Source organism: Sinocyclocheilus grahami, unplaced genomic scaffold (assembly GCF_001515645.1).
Source record: "Sinocyclocheilus grahami isolate Dianchi unplaced genomic scaffold, SAMN03320097.WGS_v1.1 scaffold17.1, whole genome shotgun sequence".
Taxonomy (NCBI): domain Eukaryota; kingdom Metazoa; phylum Chordata; class Actinopteri; order Cypriniformes; family Cyprinidae; genus Sinocyclocheilus; species Sinocyclocheilus grahami.
This window is the reverse complement of record NW_015505196.1, coordinates 6045039-6063889: the sequence shown is the minus strand read 5'-3', so window position 1 is coordinate 6063889 and position 18851 is coordinate 6045039. Positions and strand designations below refer to the sequence as shown.

Sequence of the window (18851 nt, the reverse complement as noted above, 5' to 3'; positions counted from 1 at the left end):
GGATTATGATAAAGTTCAGATCTAGCCTAGATGAACAAAATGTCAAAAATTTAACTATTCAAACTCAAACACTAAGAAGAAACTTTCTGAATGCTCATGCATGTGCAACATATTTTCTGGTCAATAATTGATATTTCTGTAAAATAATGTTTATGCTTTTCTGTTTTCACTATGATGTCTGGCAGAGTAAATGTATTCTCCGTGCGACCAGAGGGGGCAATGCGTTCATACCAACGAATGTGGGCACTTGAGACATGGAAGGCCATTTAACATTTAATGCTGTATACTAACAGTGTGTGTGTATATGTGTGTATATGTATATGTATATATATATATATTAGTAGTCATAACCTTATTAATAACAGTAATTATTTGCCACTGAATTCAGTGCATGGTTATCTGGTTCAGATATAAACATTTCTGACTAGAGTGAATTACAATTGTTGCTGAAGTATATTACAGTTTTACCAGCAACTATCTTGTTTGCTACTAGTGTTGCAGGTGTGTTTGTAATAGTAAAACTATTAGCTAAATGCAAGTAATCAAAACAAACCGCAGATTCCTAAATTCTTTGGAAAGGAAAGCAACAAGTAGTAACATCTACTTGAATAGATAATAGACAATTGGAATAACAAGTAGCTCTAATAAATAAAGTGAAAAAGACTAGTCACAACTCAATGACGTAGTAGTAACTGAAAAATAAGTAGGCTGTTATTAGTAACATAACAGATACTATGTTAATACGGCTTGCCATAACAGACCCATGCTGGGGTGCGACACCTGTGATGTGTTCTGTATTCTAAATAGATTCTTCTGTATTCTATTGCAAAAATGCATAATGGCATTTGATGATTGCTAAAATGTAAAATCTTTATATATTCTGTTAAAGATGATGAGCGTCTGTACAGTTGCGTATTTGCGCCTTATAAATGATGATTGATTGAACCATAGTGCTGCTTATAATACATCAGCTATTTATGGCTTTGATGCATCATCTGCCTGCTCGGTCTCTCGGCACCTTATGGCGACGTTGCGTGGTTTTTTCCCCATTAATTTCTCCAGACGTGTCATTAAAAAAAAAGAGGTTACCGTGATATCAGACGTGTGAGCAATAAATACAACGTACAATACAATGTATTGGGCGGTCACGGCCACACGGTGTTCACGTGGCTGAGGACCACACAACGCAGCGCTGGCGAAGGCTCGCACGATATCTAGACGCCGATTTCATCGACAACCTCGCAGCCATGGACCCTGAAGTGGAATCAGCAGAGTAAGTAACGCGTTATTCACTTCTAATGGAATGGATATGATTGTAACCATTACTACATTTAATGATCTTATAGTTCCAGAAAAAGAAACGGAATACAAATGTTTTGTTATGGACGGATACACCTAACGAAGCTTGTGATTTGGAATCATTTTTGCAATAGCACAGGTCTCGGGAATACAATAAACATTCATCAGTCACTGCGCTAAACTAAAGTTTCGAGTAGAATTTAATAATTAAAACCGCTACCGTTCTCAGCATATTTAGTTAAGGACAGTTTTTTCACAACCTCAACGTGAAAGTAATGTCGATTAAACCTTGCTGTGAAATACAGATACCGTTTTCGTCAAGTTCAGGTGACATCTCGTATTAACGGCACCGGTCACTTTTTGCAGCGTGATTCGTCTGATCATGCAATACCTGAAGGAAAATCATTTGCATCGCACTCTGGCGATGCTTCAAGAGGAGACGGCTGTCTCGCTCCACACAGTCGACAGCATCGAAAGCTTCAACAATGATATCAACAACGGGCAATGGGATATAGTGCTGCTAGCGATCCAGTATCTGAAACTTCCTGACAAGCTGCTCATTGACCTGTACGAACAGGTAACATTAGTCATAAAAGTGTCATAACAATTCAATCACTTTCATGCATATCTCAAGTGCAGAAATTGTCTTTATGAGGGTTATACTATTCAGGTTGTGTTCATACTGCTTTCCTAATGAACTGAGTGAAGTCTGGTTGTATGTGTAGATTGTGCTGGAGTTGGTTGAGTTGGGTGAGCTGGGAGCTGCTCAGTGTTTACTAAAGCAAACCGATCCCATGATCATGCTGAAGCACACTCACCCTGAGCGCTACTCACACCTGGAGACCCTTCTCACAAAACCATTTTTTGACTCACAAGAAGTAAGTGTTTAAATCGTATCATTCGGTAAGTGGATTAAGGGTTTAGGTGAGATTTTTAGACATATAAATGGCTGGGAAATAAATATTGGTGATTTACCCTCTAGTGCTGGGGTTGCCACACTTTTTGGTCAGCTGTAGCCTACCCCTCAAATGTAAAATATTTACTTGAATTACCCTTTGAGATTTGAAGTTATTTCTATACTTTTTCACATGTAATCACATTTCCATATTAAAATATTAAAGGGGTCATATGATGCATTTTTAAAGATCATTATTTTGTGTATTTGGTGTAACAGAATATGTTATTAAGTTTTTTTTTTGGTACAAAAGAAGCAAGTCAAAATAATTCAGGAAAATATGATTTTCTTGTGATAAAAAGTTTTGTTGCAAAAATGAGTACATCCTCCTGAAAGTTACAAAATAAAATGAAACTAATTCAAAAATTGAAGATATAAATATATTACAGTTGTAAAATACAATTATCTTGTAAAATTGACATTGATAATTATAAGTGTTTTATATATATATATATATATATATATATATATATATATATATATGTTAATCTGTTTTAGATTACTTTTTTTCCCCACATCAATCTACACTTCATACACCATAATGGCAGTGCGAAAACAGACCTGTCACAACTTTGTAAATGTGTATATATATATATATATATATATACTGAAATAAGTACAGTATATTGCAGTACTGCAGTAACTCAGTACTTAGCTGAAGCACCTTTACAGCCTCAATACTTTTATGTATGATGCGACAAGCTTTGCACATCAGCATTTGGCAATTATCTGCCTTTCTTCTCTTCACCTCTCAAGCTCTGTCAGGTTGGATGGAGGCAGACACACATTCAGGTTTCTCCAGAAATATTTGATTAGGTTCAAGACCAGGCTCTGGCTGGGCCACTCAAGGACATTCACAGAGTTGTCTATAAGCCACTCTTGCTGTGTACTTAGGGTCATTGTCCTGTTGGAAGGTGAACCTTCTTCTCAGTCTGAGGCTCTGAATGCTCTGGACTGGGTTTTCATTAAGGTTATCTCTATATTTTGGTACATTGAGATTTTCTTCTACTCTGACGAGTCCCTCAGTCCCTGCCGCTGAAAAACAGCCCCACGACATGAGGCTGCTATTACCACACTTTACTTTTGGGATGGTACTCTGCAGGTGATGAGCAGTGCCTGGATTCCTTCTAACATGATGCTTGGAATTGAGGTTCATCAGACCAGACAATCTTGTTTCTCACAGTCTAAGGGTGCTTTAGGTGCTTTTTTGTTTTGTTTTCATGTGTCTTCACTGAGGAGAGGATTGAGTCTGGCCACACCGACATAAAGCCCAGATCGGTGGAGTGTTGCAGTGATGTTTGTCCTTCTGTAGGTTTCTCCCATCTGCATATATGATCATGGAGCTCAACTAGAATGACCATCAGCATCTTGGTCACCACTCTAACCAAAGCCCTTCTCCATCAATTGCTCAGTTTGGCCAGGAGGCCAGCTCTAGGAAGTGGACAACTCCTGGTTGTTCAAAACGTCTTCCATTATGGATAATGGAGGCTACATGCTTCTGTGAACCTTCAATGCAGCATAACTTTTTTTTGAACTCTTCCCCAGATGTGTGGTTTGATGCAATCCTGTCTCTGAGCTCTACAGGCAGTTCTTTCTTTCTTTCTTTATAGACCTCAGGGCTTGGTCTTTGCTCTAATATGCATTTTCAGCTGTTAGACCTTTAATTAAGACGTGTGCCTTTCCAAATCATACCCAATCAACTGAATTTGACACAGGTTAACTTCACTCAAAGTGTGGTAACATTTACAAGCAAAATGAATGCTCCTGAGCTAAATTTCAACTGTCCCAGAATAAAGTTGCAAATGTTAACAACCTGTTATTTGCTTTGTCATTATGGTGTATGGAGTGTAGAATGATGTGGGGGAAAAAAAGTTAAGCAGTTTAACATAAGGCTGCAACATAACAAAACATGAAAAAATGAATATTTTTGCAAGGGACTGTATATATACAGTATATATATATATATATAGAGAGAGAGAGAGAGATTTGTTTTACATTGCAAGTCACAATGCTGATACTTATGTCTTAAATTCTTCATTTTCATACATTTAAACCTTAATACTTTTTATTTTAACGGAATGTATCACACTGGAAGCCAGGCACATTCAAGTTACAAAAGGCATCACCCACTCTTAAAACTAAAGTGGAAAAAAATAAGATGGCTATTATTTTTATGTAACAATGATTTACTGTTTTATTTGTCTTGCCACTGGCCTACAGGCATATCCAGTGGGCAGCAGTAAAGAGAAGCGCAGGCTGGCTATCGCTCAAGCTTTTGCAGGAGAGGTCTGCTTGGTGCCACCTTCTCGTCTCATGGCTCTTCTGGGCCAGGTTTGCTAGCTTTTTTGTCTTTTTTGGCCTATCCTTTTGCATTCTATATATCTATTGTAGGGATGCACGATATATCGGCCACCATATCGGTATCGGCCCATATCGGCTCATTTTTTCTGTTATCGGTATCAGCCTGATAAGAAAATTTGGCCGATATCTTAAAGCCGATAAATAATGCATTATTTCCTTCAGAGACACTTCAGATGCGCGCTGTTCGTTTGCAGCCTTTTGTGCAATTGTACATTGTAATATTGTGTTTATTTGATGTATATCTGATTTATCTCATATAGAATGCGTTTGGTTAAGTTAAAAGAGCGCTTCAGTTTACCGGTGATCATCTTTAGCTCAGCACACGCAGCTCAAACAGCAGTGCACAACATTAATAACTATGATTGGGAATGTCGTGTATATAACATTCTAATGAGAACATTATTATAATAAAACGTTGTGAATTCTTTGGGTTTAGTTGCCGTGTTTCAGCGCGTTGTTATGGGAAGAGCGCATCCACAACAGGATCACACATTCTGACTATAGCATGCAATAACTGCGTCATTTTGTACATATATAAGTTGTAATATTATGTTTATGTTGTATTAATATTAATCTCAGGATGCATTTCCTTGAGTTAAATAAGCTGCCAGCAAAACGCTTCAGTTTACCGTGTTCATTCAGCTCTTCAGCTTCAGCACGTGCAGCTCAACGGCTGCTATTTAAAACAGTGGTATTAATTTGTTACTTTTTCAAAATCATTGATATATTATTAATAACAACAACCACTTGTATTTTTCTCTTATTATTTTCATCAACAATATGGTTTAGTAATTAAAATAATTTAATTATTGTCCGTGCAGAGGCTATTCCGTTTTATTGATCTATGGCGCATTCATTTTGATTCTTTACACGTGTAATGATGTCCAGTGACTTGTTTGCATTATTTATGCATAATTTTATTTATTTGTAAGACTTTTTTATGACTAAATTTGGTAATGGGAGAGTAAAAATATTTTTTAAACGTACACCGTTCAAACTAGGCTGCTTATGTTGAAGTGTTTGGGATGTGGCTTTTAATGATGAGACCTTTTTTGTAATCAGGCTCTCAAAAAGTATATAACAATTTGGATATAGATTTATCGGCCAACATATCGGTTATCGGCTTTCAAAAATAAAGAATAATCGGTTATCGGTATCGGCCAAAATTTTCATATCGGTGCATCCCTAATCTATTGTATTGCATGCATCACATACCCTTTGTTTTTATAGGGCCGTATATGTGAGGGGGCTTTATACAGGTTACAGGAAACCAAAGCACTAAGGCAGTTTGGCTCATTAGCAATGCTGGTGAGTAAAAAAAGTCTCTACTACCGGAGCAGTATTACCTGGCTTTTTCTTTTTCAACTTTACATCCTCTACTCTTTTTCTCTGTTTCCCACACTTTGTCTTTGAAGTCATTGAAGTGGCAGCAGCACCAGGGTCTCTTACCTCCAGGTATGTCTTTTGAACTGTTCCGGGGCAAAGGTGAATTGAAGGACATGGAGGAAGAGCGCTTGCCTACTCAGCTCAGTCGCCTCATAAAGGTGTAAACACAACAGTGCATTATAAATGATTATTCTTACTGTTTGGAAAAGGTGGTGCAATTGTTTTAAAGGGGTCATATGATGCTGCTAAAAAGAACATTATTTTGTGCATTTGGTGTAATGAAATGTGTTTATGCGGTTTAAGGTTAAAAAAACACATTATATTCCACATACTGTATATTATTGTTTCTCCTCTATGCCCTGCCTTTCTGAAACACGTCGATTTTTACAAAGCTCATTAGTCTGAAAAAGCAAGGTATGCTCTGATTGGCCAGCTATCCAGTGCGTTATGATTTGGCCGAATTCCTCAAGCGTGTGACGGAAATGTTACGTTCCTTACCATATTGTGATACCTGCGGCAACCACATGTGACGACCCCGGGCTGGACTTTGCTTCGTCCATGGTGAAAGCCGATCCGGCGATCGACAGCGCGAAGTTGAAGTATTTCCTCAGCGACCAGCACAGATCAGCTCTAGGCATGACGAAACGATATCGTCCTCTTTTGGAAGGCCAAACAAAGTAGTTTCGCTTTCACAACGAAGCACACAGTGTCTTCACGGCATGGCAGCGGCGGTAACAATACTACAGCGAGAATAAAAGTTACGCCTTCTTTCTTTGTGTGAACATTTGGGCGGTGTTATGTAAATCTTCCCACATCGTGACGTAGACATGTGGGGGTGTGTTAGAACGAGCCGGGGTTGACTCTTAACTTTTATAAAGAATATCTCTTTGGATTTGAGACTTTAGTCTTTGCAACTTTACAGATCTTCTTTATGCACCAAGAGCTTGTAACACTCCAAAGAGAAAGGAAAATTTGAAATCGCATCATATGACCCCTTTAATATCAGAGAGGATATAAGAAATCATTGATATATATATTTACAGTGGTCAAAGTTAATGCATCATCTCAAAACTGCTTTGGAACAATATTTATAGTGTGAAGTACTTATTAAAATAATATTAATATATAATATATATTTTTTTGTTTTTGTTTGTGCATGTGTGTACATGTATGATACAGTTTGGGCCAAAGTCCCACGTAGAGTGTGTGCGATTCTCTCCTGATGGACAGTACTTGATTACTGGTTCTGTTGATGGTTTCATTGAAGTCTGGAACTTCACCACTGGTAAAATTCGGAAGGTGAGTATATACTGCCCATCAAATAAACTGTATTTCACATATATTAGGAAAAATAATTTCTTACATAATAATGATGTCATAATTTATACTATATTTAAGTAATATTAAAATATTATTACAGTTTAAAAGAACTGTTTTCTATTTCTATATACTTCAAACTGTAATTTATTCCTGTGATGGCAGAGCTGAATTTTCAGCAGCGTCATCCACAGTGTCAAATGATTCTTCAGAAATCATTCGAATATGCTGATTCCAGGATTATTTAATGAATAGAAAGTTTGAACAACATTTATTTGAAATAGAAATCTTTTGAAACATTATAAATGTCTTTTGATGTGTTACTTTTGGTCAGTTCGATGCAGCTTTATTTTTTTTTATCTTACCCCAAGCTTTCGAATGTTAGTGTATCGCAGCTTCTTCAAAAATATTAATCAACAAAGACCGTTTTCAACATCTGATGATAATAAGTAAATCTTAAGCATATTATTAGATGATTTCTGAAGGATGATCATGTGAAACTGGAGTAATGGCTGCTGAAAATTCAGCTTTGACATCACAGGAATATATCACATTTTTTAATATTAAAACAGTTATTTTATATTGCATTAAAATTTTTATTTTATATTGCAATAATATTTCACATTACTGTATTTTTGATTAAATAAATGCAGCCTTGGTGAGCATAAGAGACTTATTTCAAAAACATTAAAAAACTTAATTATTAAACACTTTTGACCAATATTGTATATTCTACCATATATTGTATATCTTATCATGTATAGAGGGCCAGTGGAGAGAGCATAGCAGAGGTGAAACGTGAGTGTACTTGGGAAGGTTGAGTATCAGCTGGGCTGTAGCGTTCTGGATGAGCTGCAGATGTTTGATTAAATGTGCTGTGAGGTCAGTCACGAGTGAGTCGCCGCAGTCAAGACAAGAGCATACCAGGTTCTCTACCAGAATCTCAATAGCTTCTCTGTTGAGAAATGTATGACTCTGCAAATGTTCTTTCTGAACAGTTCCTGTCCTGACATTTGTTAGAATGTGGGCTGTTAATGACAAGTCTTTGTCGAGTGTGACACCAAGGTTTTTGGCATTCTGTGTAGATGAAATCATTGAGCTGACAAGGCACTGGCAAGGGTAGTTCTTGGCCAGGGTGAACAGCAGCACACCAGTATTCAATATATTCAGCTTTAGATGATGGGCGTTCATCCAGGGAGAAATGCTTGCCAGACAAATGATTCATGAGGGTACTGTAACTGCTTGTCAGACGATGGGGAGAGAGAATTAAATTGGTTATCATCACCAAAAGAATAACAGAAGCTATGAAAGTTGTTAACTACTAAATTATTTGTTGTAAATGAACAATAAAACTCTTTGAATTCTTTCAACAAAAAAAAAAACTGGACTTTAATTTGCCTTTTGATGAACGACTTCATATAATCACTGTACCATACCCGATTTATGGAGTGTTGCAGAGTGTAGCAGAGATGGTTGTCTTTCCAGCAGGTTCTTCCCATGTTCTCTGACAAATATGCAGTATGTTTACTAAAATGCCTTGAAATGTAATTATAAATTGAAAGTAATGTGTATATATATATATATATAAGTAATTATATATTAACAGATTCAGTTTATATTTATCTCTGTATTGTCAATGCCTGATCTTCTAAACTACACAGCTCAAGAACATCATCTCCTTGATGCATGAAAGAGGCACATATGCTGTCCTAGGCCTGTTTTGTGGGGGCAAAAAGTAAAATCTCACATTTAGTGTGGCTTAATTTTTCTGTTGAGAGAACCTTGGTTTCTACTAAAACCTCAGGGGTATAGAATATGGGTCACCTCAACACTCTATGACGTCTATTAGGTTGAGTTGAGGCCGTTGGGGCCCAAAATAAATCCTGCCCCATTCTCAGACCTGGACTTCCACTACTACTGGGGAATTTGAGTGTACAGTATGAGACTCAGAATAATATGGAATATAATATGTTGTGGTTGTAGTTCTTCTTTCTGGTAGATATAATAAAGAACCTTACTACCTCAGTCAACCCATCATGTGGGTGTATTTTCTTATGCTATTTAATTTCCCCTAATTAAACCATGTCTGAACATCTTTTTTTTTTTATTATAACATGATGTAATGTCATTTTATGTGATGTCTGATGGTCTGCCTGTTTGTTTGTTTCTTGTGTGAGTAGGATCTGAAGTACCAAGCTCAGGATAATTTCATGATGATGGATGAGGCTGTTCTGTGTCTGGCAGTAAGTCACGACTCTGACATGATCGCCACTGGAGCTCAGGATGGAAAGATACAGGTATGGCCCTTCAATTAACTGATCAGCATTTCCACTTGTAGTCTACTGTAAGTTTCTAATTGTACAGAATCTCTAGTATTAGTCCATATGAAACTGTATCATTTATATTTTTCAAAATAACAAATCAGAAATTAAAACTAATATTAAGAAAACCATCTATGTTGAGTGAAACGTTATTGGTCATATATACCGGAACGTGTAGAGATTTGAAAGGTAGTAGAAATTAAACCTACACTGTAAAAAATTATTCCTGCGCTCAGCAAATATGGCTCATTAAAATAAACAGATTTTACTTTAAAAATTCAGTTTTGCACATTACTTAATTTAAAGCTACAAATGTTACATAACATACTGAGTTTATGGATTACTTTAATTAATAAAGAAACACAACAAGTAATTTTGAGTGAAGTCAACAATAAAAAAAATTGTCAAATTAACAAAAATTTTTAGGACCCAAGCAGATGCCTGCCCTCAGCAAATATGGCTCATTAAAATTAACAGCTTCTACTTAAAAATTCAGTTTTGTACATTACTTAATTTAAAGCTACAAATGTTACATAACATACTGAGTTTATGGTTTACTTTAATTAATAAAGAAAAACAACAAGTAATTTTGAGTAAAGACAACAATAATAATAATAAAAAAAATAGTCAAATTAACACAATTTTTTAGGACCCAAGCAGATACCACGTGACGAACTGGATTGAAACGCGCAATTTGTTGTGGCCATTTTAGAAAACCAGATCTCAGAAGAGGATTTTTCATCCACGGTGAAGGTAAGTAACTGTTAAGTAGAGCTTTTCTTTATCATATATCCTGAATATACAAGTGTCTGATTTTTTTTTATTTGGCACTTTACTAGATATCGAATGAGCACTGTTAAACATGTTTGTGCACTCTTTTGTGAGACCAAAATACACATTGTACAGTTACTTTTATGAGATGAATGTTAAATAATGGTGAGTGGCAGATTGTTTGGTCTGTGTAAAAAAAGGATGGTCCACAGTAGTTATATTTCGCCGTCTGACACACCCCAAACACATGGTGCGATATTAGATCGTGAACAAATTAAATTTCTCCACAGTTTGCCTTTGATCGTAAATTGTACCAGTGGCAGTTCTGGTGCATCCGTTACAACATACTGCATGACACGACATACATACACATCATATGTTAGCATTGTAGCGGTAGTTCTGGGCGTATATATCGGTAGACAAGTGTTTTATAGCCATTCCAGTTTTAACCTTCAAATGATTTTACTCAAGTGCTGTCCTGACAGTGTTTCTGTGCACACGCACAGAAAGTCTGTCGCACAGCACGAATGCTGAACTAAGATCTTCACAGCTAATCACTCTTAAACTGTCGAATGCACACAAGGACAGGTTTACATAAATAGTCGTTTACGTCCTAAGTGAATGTAAACAGAAAACGGAATGTCTGTAAGTATATTAAATCCGTGTATTGTCTTTAATGTTAATCAACACAAAACAGAAAAATATCACTCACTGCTCTTGACTGATTAACGTTATCTTTGATAAGAATTTGTGTATACTGAATTCATACAGTAAAGTCTACTGATGTTTACTGAAAATTCTGCTAACTTATTTTAGCATTTAAATCTTAGCTGTTCACTGTCATTACTGTGTCATGCGTTTTATTTTATTTTTAATATTAACATGAAGTTCTATTGCTGTTTGTACTCAGGATTACATCTTGATTGTCTTCCTATCAGAGAACACTGACAATCTGATTGCACATTTCCACATTACCAGGTGAGTGAATATGGTAAATTTTGTGTTGTTTGCTTTGAAATTACTTTTATATTAAGTGGGAAGAGCAAATTTGAAAATATAATGACTAATCTTAAATAAAATAAGTTTTTTTTTGTTTGTTTGTTTGGTTGTTTGGTTGAATGATTTAGATTAATGACTGCTTGGATGTCTCCATCAGTGAGCTTTATACATGTTTTAAAGTTGAGCCTGACCTATTTTGTTGTCTTTTTGCATTTTTACCCCCTTAATGAACAAACAACCAAAAAAGCACAATATGCATTTTTATTATTTTATTGTTTTGTGTTATAGGACACTGATCGGGAAATAGCCCAAGAAGACCCTACAAGGGGGCTCTCCAGATGGCAGTTCTTTCTTGAAAGGTGTTGAGGTTCTGTCAGGATTGTCCAGTGTTGCAATGCATGTGTTGTGTTGCCCTTCTTGGCCTGATGTATTCTGTAAAACTGAGTTACCCCAGGCCACAATCCTGTTAATTTCAAAATAAACACCCTGTGCAGACCGATCGTATTTCATAGCACTATCCTTGCTAGGAGACCAGAAATGGATGATGAGAGTAGTGGTCGACCGATATATCGCCAAGGCCGATATATCGGCCGATATTTGGCATTTTTCAAATATCGGCATCGGTCGATAAGTTTTTCTGCTTGGCCGATGTGTTCGAGTAATCAGATAGAACTGTTAAACAAAGGAATTAACATGTATACAAAGTATTATAACGATTGCTTTTATATTGTTAGTAATAGAAAGGCAAACATTATAATACTTTCTCGTTTGCCGTCAGCATTCAGCAAATATGCATTTATATAATTTAAACAAATCTTTGAATGACTAATGAACATCTAATTTCAAAAGCCTTGCAAACTTCGAATCGAGTCGAATCCAGCTGTGAGATCTTATGAAGTGTGCATTTATATCCTGCATGATCGCGTGTACTCTGCGTGATGGTCGGTCCGTGCAAAGTGAATACGGACAGGAAGAGAGTTCAGCTTCACTGAGACGTGCGATCGACAAACTTTAAACTCGTGATTTCAAATTATGCTGCGCTTCATGCTTTTGCCATATTAATGTCATTTTCACTGTGTGCTGTATGTAAAATGAGTGTTACCTTGGCTTTATTTGAAAAAATGTGATTCCCAATGCACAAAAACTTCCCAGAATACTGAATGCCCTGTTACAGTGTTTACTTCCTTTTAAATGATTTTATTATTAAATATTTGTTTATATGTGAAAAATACTTTGTCATTTAAAGTATAAGCATGTTTATTTTACATATTTATTTTTTAATCCATTTTCAAATGATTTCAAATATCTTAAATATTAAATAAAATGATATTGGCTTTATATCGACCACCGGCCACCCTGCTTTCCAAGATATCGGCATCGGCTGTCAAAAAAAACTATATCTAGAGTTTAATTGCAGGAGTTGTATGAGTGGAATAAACCGAATTAAACCGGACAAAACAAACATTTAACCAACCATATTAGAACACACACACAAAAAAACTGGACAGGCAAATCACGTGATCTCGCGAATCCTGTTGGCACCACGTGAAGGATGGAACAAAACCTTGTCTGAGCCATAACGTGCCACTGACGTGTGCAGTGTAAATAAGGGGTAACTTTGAATAACAATTTTTTTTTTATACTTAAGTGTCTTGTTAATACTGCAAATGCATTTTAATGCCACAGAACATTGCACAACTCACACATGTAAGTCAACAAGCATACAACACTACACATTACATACTCCACACAGCACTGCACTCAAACACACAAACATAAAACACCACAAACATTATGTAAACAACATACTCAACTCTATACCACACACACAAACATACAACACCACAAATATCAAAAATAGAATGTTGATGCTTACTGTTATTTGTTACAGATTGTTTACTGTTGTTCTGTAATCTGTATTTTTAGTCATTTTCAAATCAAAATCCTGTGTAATGGTAGAACACAGCATGCACCTTAACAACACACACACACACATACTATTTTCCATGTTTTATGGGGACTTCCTATAGGCATAATGGTTTTTATACTGTACAAATTGTATATTCTGTCCCCTAAACCTACTTGTCACAGAAAACTTTCAGCATTTTTACATATTAAAAAAAAACTTCATTTCATTATGATTTATAAGCTGTTTTCCTCATGGGGACCAAAAAAAATTTCCCCACAAGGTCAAAAATGATTGTATTACTATCCTTGTTGGGACATTTGGTCCTCATGATGTAGGGAATACCAGGTACACACACACTGTGCACTATTTCAAACATACTAACATTCAACAAAATTTTAGAACAAGTCAGACATGTTTCTACATCTGTAAATTGCTACAACAGCAGAACATGTTTTAAGAGATGCGAGAAGAGGGATGCAAAAATTATGCACTATATTTTTAAGTAAATCTAGCATATTATTTTTTTCAGTGTACATGCTTGATTTCTAGAAGAGACATTCTTCCTCATTATCACATAGAAAAACAAATGAGTACTTTCACAAACTGTCTTTCTCGTTTTGAGTCATACTTGAAGAAAGATTTTTCTGCATGTAGTTTGGTGTCAGTAAGGTATATAGTATATATTTTTAAAGAAATGAATACTTTTATTCTGCAAGGATGCATTAAATTGATCAAAAGTGACACTAAAGTCATTTAGAATGTGTTTTTAGAATTTCTAATTAACTTCACGGCACAACTGGTTTCAACTTTGACAATAGTAATGTTTCTTGAGTAGCAGATCAGCATATTAGAATGATGAGGATCATGTGCCACTGAAAACTGGAGTAATGATTGCATATATGATGCATATTGCATTAAAAAAAAGTATGCAGAAAACAGTTTTTTAACATTTTACAAATATTTCACAATATTACTGTTTTTAGTATTTTTGGATCAAATAAATCAGCCTTGGTGAGCACTTCTTTCAAAAACATCAAAAAATCTTACCGACCCCTTTAGGCTTTTCAGAGGTATTGTAAGAGAACTCAATCTCAGGGGACTGTAGGTCTGAAGGCAAATGTTAATTAAACGCTGTAAGCACTTATTATATATATATTTTTAGTCTTTTAATCATACAGCATCTGATTACAGTTGCGACTGCAGTGCATTATAACATGTAGAACAGTAGAGTAGCTGATCTATCATTATTATTTAAAAATCCGTTTAGATGTGATCTCAGCATTTCATGGTGCACAGAGCTAAAAAATATGATTTTTCATCTTCACTGAGTGATGATGTTCCCAATTAGCTCTCATTGCACACCATCAGTTCAGTTGAATGGATTTTAGTGTTCTCAGTTCAGTCTGTTATGTGATAAGATGTATCGTTTTGTTATTCCAGGTTTGGAGGATTCTGAACGGGACGTGTCTGAATAGAATAGAACGAGCCCACAGCAAAGCAGTCACCTGTGTATGCTTCAACAAGGACAGCAGTCAGCTATTAAGTGCCTCCTTTGACCAGATCATCAGGTTCAACATATATTACAAATCCGACTTTTTTCACCGTTTCGCTCCTTATTTTTTAATAATTGGTGTTCACTTTTAGATTTTGCACTGAAGATGGTTTCTGACACTCCAGATCCGTTATTTAACTCAGTCCTGTCATGATTTGAGTGGCTCTCATTTGACGGGCACTCCAAGGGCACGAATGTATAATTATAGCCGATCATTGTCTACATTATTGATTATTGAGTAATTTTGCACATTCCTAGTATTAATATATAGGAATACATACAGTATATAGCTGGTGTTAAGTTGTAATTACAAAAATTTATTAAAAACCCAATAAATGTATTAAAGGGGTCATATGACGTTGCTAAAAAGAACATTATTTTGTGTATTTGGTGTAATGAAATGTTTAATGTGGTTTAAGGTTCAAAAAACACTATTTTCCATATACTGTACATTATTGTTTTTCCTCTATGCCCCGCCTTTCTGAAACGCGTCGATTTTTACAAAGCTCTGAAAAGTGAGGTGTGCTGTGATTGGCCAGCTATCCAGTGCGTTGTGATTGGCCGAATACCTCAAGCGTGTGATGGAAATGTTACGCCCCTTACCATACTGTGATTCCATGTCTCGCCCGGAGCGACGACACAAAAACATTAAAACCCATTATAAACAAGGCATTTGTTGATAAGAATCTCATACAGGTTTAGAACAACTTGAGAGTGAGTAAATTTACATTTAGTAATTAAGCAGACGCTTTTATCCAAGGTGTTAAGAGTCATCAGGAATATTCCATCACATGCCCAGAGCGAAAGTCTCTCCCTCTCTCTCTCTCTCAGTCCTGACTGCAGTAGTTCTGTGGCTGGGCGGCAGTGCTAGACTCTCATGGTGCATGTGGGTGGAATTTCATGTGCATGAGTGAAGAGTATTTTTCAGTAAAGATGGTAGAATCATGTTGAAAGTTGCAGAGAAAGGTTTTGTTGTCTTCTTCTGTTATGACTTTGATGTGTGATTTTTATATTCTCTTTGAGCTTTGATGATAATGATTGATTGATGGCATCAACATATTGCTTTTTGTTTTATTTTATTGTGCTTTCATGATCGTTTTGTTTTTGTTTCGTTTTTTGTTTGGTTTCAAGCTTTACTTTTTAAAGACATGTTGCATTTGTGAATTGTGTAGATGATACAATCACATTGTAAAATACAGACGAAAGTTGTGTTTTGCTCTTTTCATGACATGCTTTTTTGTAGTATTTTGCTTTTTGTGTTGGATGTGACTCTTTTGTTCTTTCATGAAGAAAATATGTTGAATCATGTTGTATATTTTGTAGACAAAAGTTGTTTTGCTGTCTTCTGTTGTGACCTTGATGTATGAATTTTTTAATGAAAATGGTCTTTGTTGATCTTTAAAACATCTCTTTGTGGATAATAATTGATTCATGACATCATACCATGTTTTGATTTTTTGTTGTATTTCTTTTATTGTTACTTTCAAAATAATTAATTTGAATTTGTGAATTGTGGTTACATTTCTAACTTGGATTTCTTTGATCAGGCTTCATGGTTTGAAATCAGGAAAGATGCTGAAGGAGTTTAGAGGCCATACAGCTCATATAAATGACGTCATCTTCTCACACGATGGCCAGCATGTCATCAGCGCGTCGGCAGATGGCACAGTAAAGGTAAGTGTTCATACTGTGGTGAGCCACACGTAATAGCCTATGCATCTTTATTTTTGTGGGTTTTCCCTGCTTAACTGTCTTTTCTTTTCAGGTCTGGAGCATGAAGACAATGGATTGCACCCACACAATAAAAACCCCTGACATTCCTGAGGGTACAGACATCACTGTTAACAACATTGTGCTTGTCCCAAAGACTCCCGAGCACTTTGTAGTGTGCAATAGGACCAACACGGTTGTTGTTACAAACATTCATGGCCAGGTGAGAACAAAAAAATTAACCAGCAAGATACTCTGCATACTCCTCATGATTATTCTAAAATGCACACACTAGAGTGAACACTACAGTAACTGGTTTTCATATTTGGCATAAATGGCACAAGTTAACACCATTTATGAATCAGAAACCTTGACTAAAGGCTGGATTGTTGAGCAGAAGTTTAAAAAAAGCAGCAAACTTCCAATGCAGGTTGTGAGGTTTGCCAAAAATAGCTACGCACTTATTATTCAGACCATCTGATGGTGTATAAGGCGTACCCTGTTCAGCCGTCTCACCCACTCTTTTCTTGACATACTTGATGACTCTCTCTCGCATGCTTTTTGGTACTCTCTGAAGCGTGCCTTATCCATTTGCATTGCACTTTCGCTCTCACTCTCTTGCCCCCCTCTCTTTTCCTTCCCAGGTGATGAGGAGTTTCTGTTCAGGCGTAAGAGAGGGGGCTGACTTTGTTTGCTGCACGTTGTCTCCACGTGGAGAGTGGATTTATTGTGTGGGAGAAGACTATGTGCTGTACTGCTTCAGCACCATCACTGGCAAGCTAGAGAGAACACTCACGGTACCATCCGCCCTCACAGCACATGCTGCATATCCACGCGATCCGTTTTAGTCGGGTGAAGTGTGATAGGTTTACAGCTAAAGTTGTCTTCTCAGTATTCCAGAACAATTGGTATTTATATTCAAAACATTGGCTGTAACTCTAATTAGGACTTGTTGGAGATATATCAAAACTGAATTGGATATAAAAATGAACTGTGCTTTAATATAAACCAGTGGTTCTGTGTACATCCTCCATAGGTACATGAAAAAGATGTGATCGGCATAACTCACCACCCTCATCAGAATCTCATCACCACATACAGCGAGGATGGCCTACTCAAACTCTGGAAGCCTTGAGTCTCGTCTTTCATAATATGGACTTGTGTTCTATGTTCTGGATTTGTGGTATTCCTGCACACACACATATGTCTCTGCCTTTATACGCCTGTTATAACATTGGTCTTCCATTTAAAGCGCTCAAAAACATTCATGTTTCTGTTGAACCTTAGCATCATGCACTGATGAAGGACCTCTTCGACATCTGAAATTAACTACATCCAATTTCGTAATACTAACGTTCCTCTAAAGCCTCTAATGGAAAACAAGAAAAACTGCATGGATGCACTGGTATTTTACTATTATTAAGGGCTTTGTAGTGTCTGTGATAATATCTGCATGCAAGGTAAATGTACTGGTTTTCTTTCCAGACTATTCTTTGAATCTTATATGTGAATGTATGCAATTTCTTTGATCATTTTGGCCAAAGACAAATCATTTGTGTGTACTTGCTCATAATGTGACCTCGCACTTGTCGTGGACTCATTGAGGCCATTTTCACATATTTGTACTTGTGTACATTTAGAATTCTGATGTTTAGAATTCATATGGTACAATATTGTGTTGATTATAATGGTTTAGTGTGTTTTAACACTCAACCAAGCACATCTACTTGTACTGCATGCAGGTGAACATATTATGCAGTTAATATTATGCAATACTGTATGAAGTAATCAGTATGGTTTATATTATGATAATTACAGATAATTTTTTATCGAGGATATTCACAATTTTTTTGAATATTGGTATAACACTGCTTCACAGTGTAAGTCTCTGAGTATCTTACATTGTTGGTAAATAATGTGCCGATATTGCTGCAGTTTAATTAAAAGTCAAGCATGAATAATTCATTACAATCTTTTCAAGAAGATTTGTCATTAAGATGCATCTTTAACTGGTTAGATGTTGGATTGCTTGATATTTGCAGTAGATCTCCAATAAATATGTAGAGACATCTTGATACTGGCATAATTAGCCAAATACTCAATCCCCCAGACCCCAAAAATACAAAACTGACTAAACAAATAACATTGTGACATTTATTTTATAAATAGAACTACAAATGGCAGTTATTGGTCATAATTAGAATTTTTCAGTTAAACTTCAGTCATCACAGATAATAAAATAATAAAATATAAGACTATCTGCTAGCAAAA

The 18851-nt window shown here is 36.0% G+C and overlaps 1 protein-coding gene across 1 annotated transcript; it reads left to right on the top strand.

Moving 5' to 3' along the window:
* The first annotated feature begins 1157 nt into the window (after positions 1–1157).
* Positions 1158–18319, top strand: smu1b (SMU1 DNA replication regulator and spliceosomal factor b). The gene is made up of 13 exons (XM_016233570.1): positions 1158–1273; positions 1666–1876; positions 2025–2177; positions 4475–4585; positions 5846–5923; positions 6031–6159; positions 7181–7300; positions 9499–9615; positions 14759–14886; positions 16418–16544; positions 16636–16803; positions 17225–17377; positions 17617–18319. The coding sequence occupies exons 1-13, from the start codon at positions 1248–1250 to the stop codon at positions 17713–17715; spliced, it is 1620 nt and encodes a 539-aa protein (XP_016089056.1). The 5' UTR covers positions 1158–1247; the 3' UTR covers positions 17716–18319.
* Positions 18320–18851: the final 532 nt, after the last annotated feature.

Coding starts and splice junctions, on each gene's coding strand:
- smu1b (XM_016233570.1), top strand. CDS start 1,248: ATGGACCCTGAAGTGGAATCAGCAGA. Junction 7,301..9,498: donor CCACTGGTAAAATTCGGAAG/GTGAGTATATAC, acceptor TTGTGTGAGTAG/GATCTGAAGTACCAAGCTCA. Junction 16,804..17,224: donor TTACAAACATTCATGGCCAG/GTGAGAACAAAA, acceptor TTTCCTTCCCAG/GTGATGAGGAGTTTCTGTTC.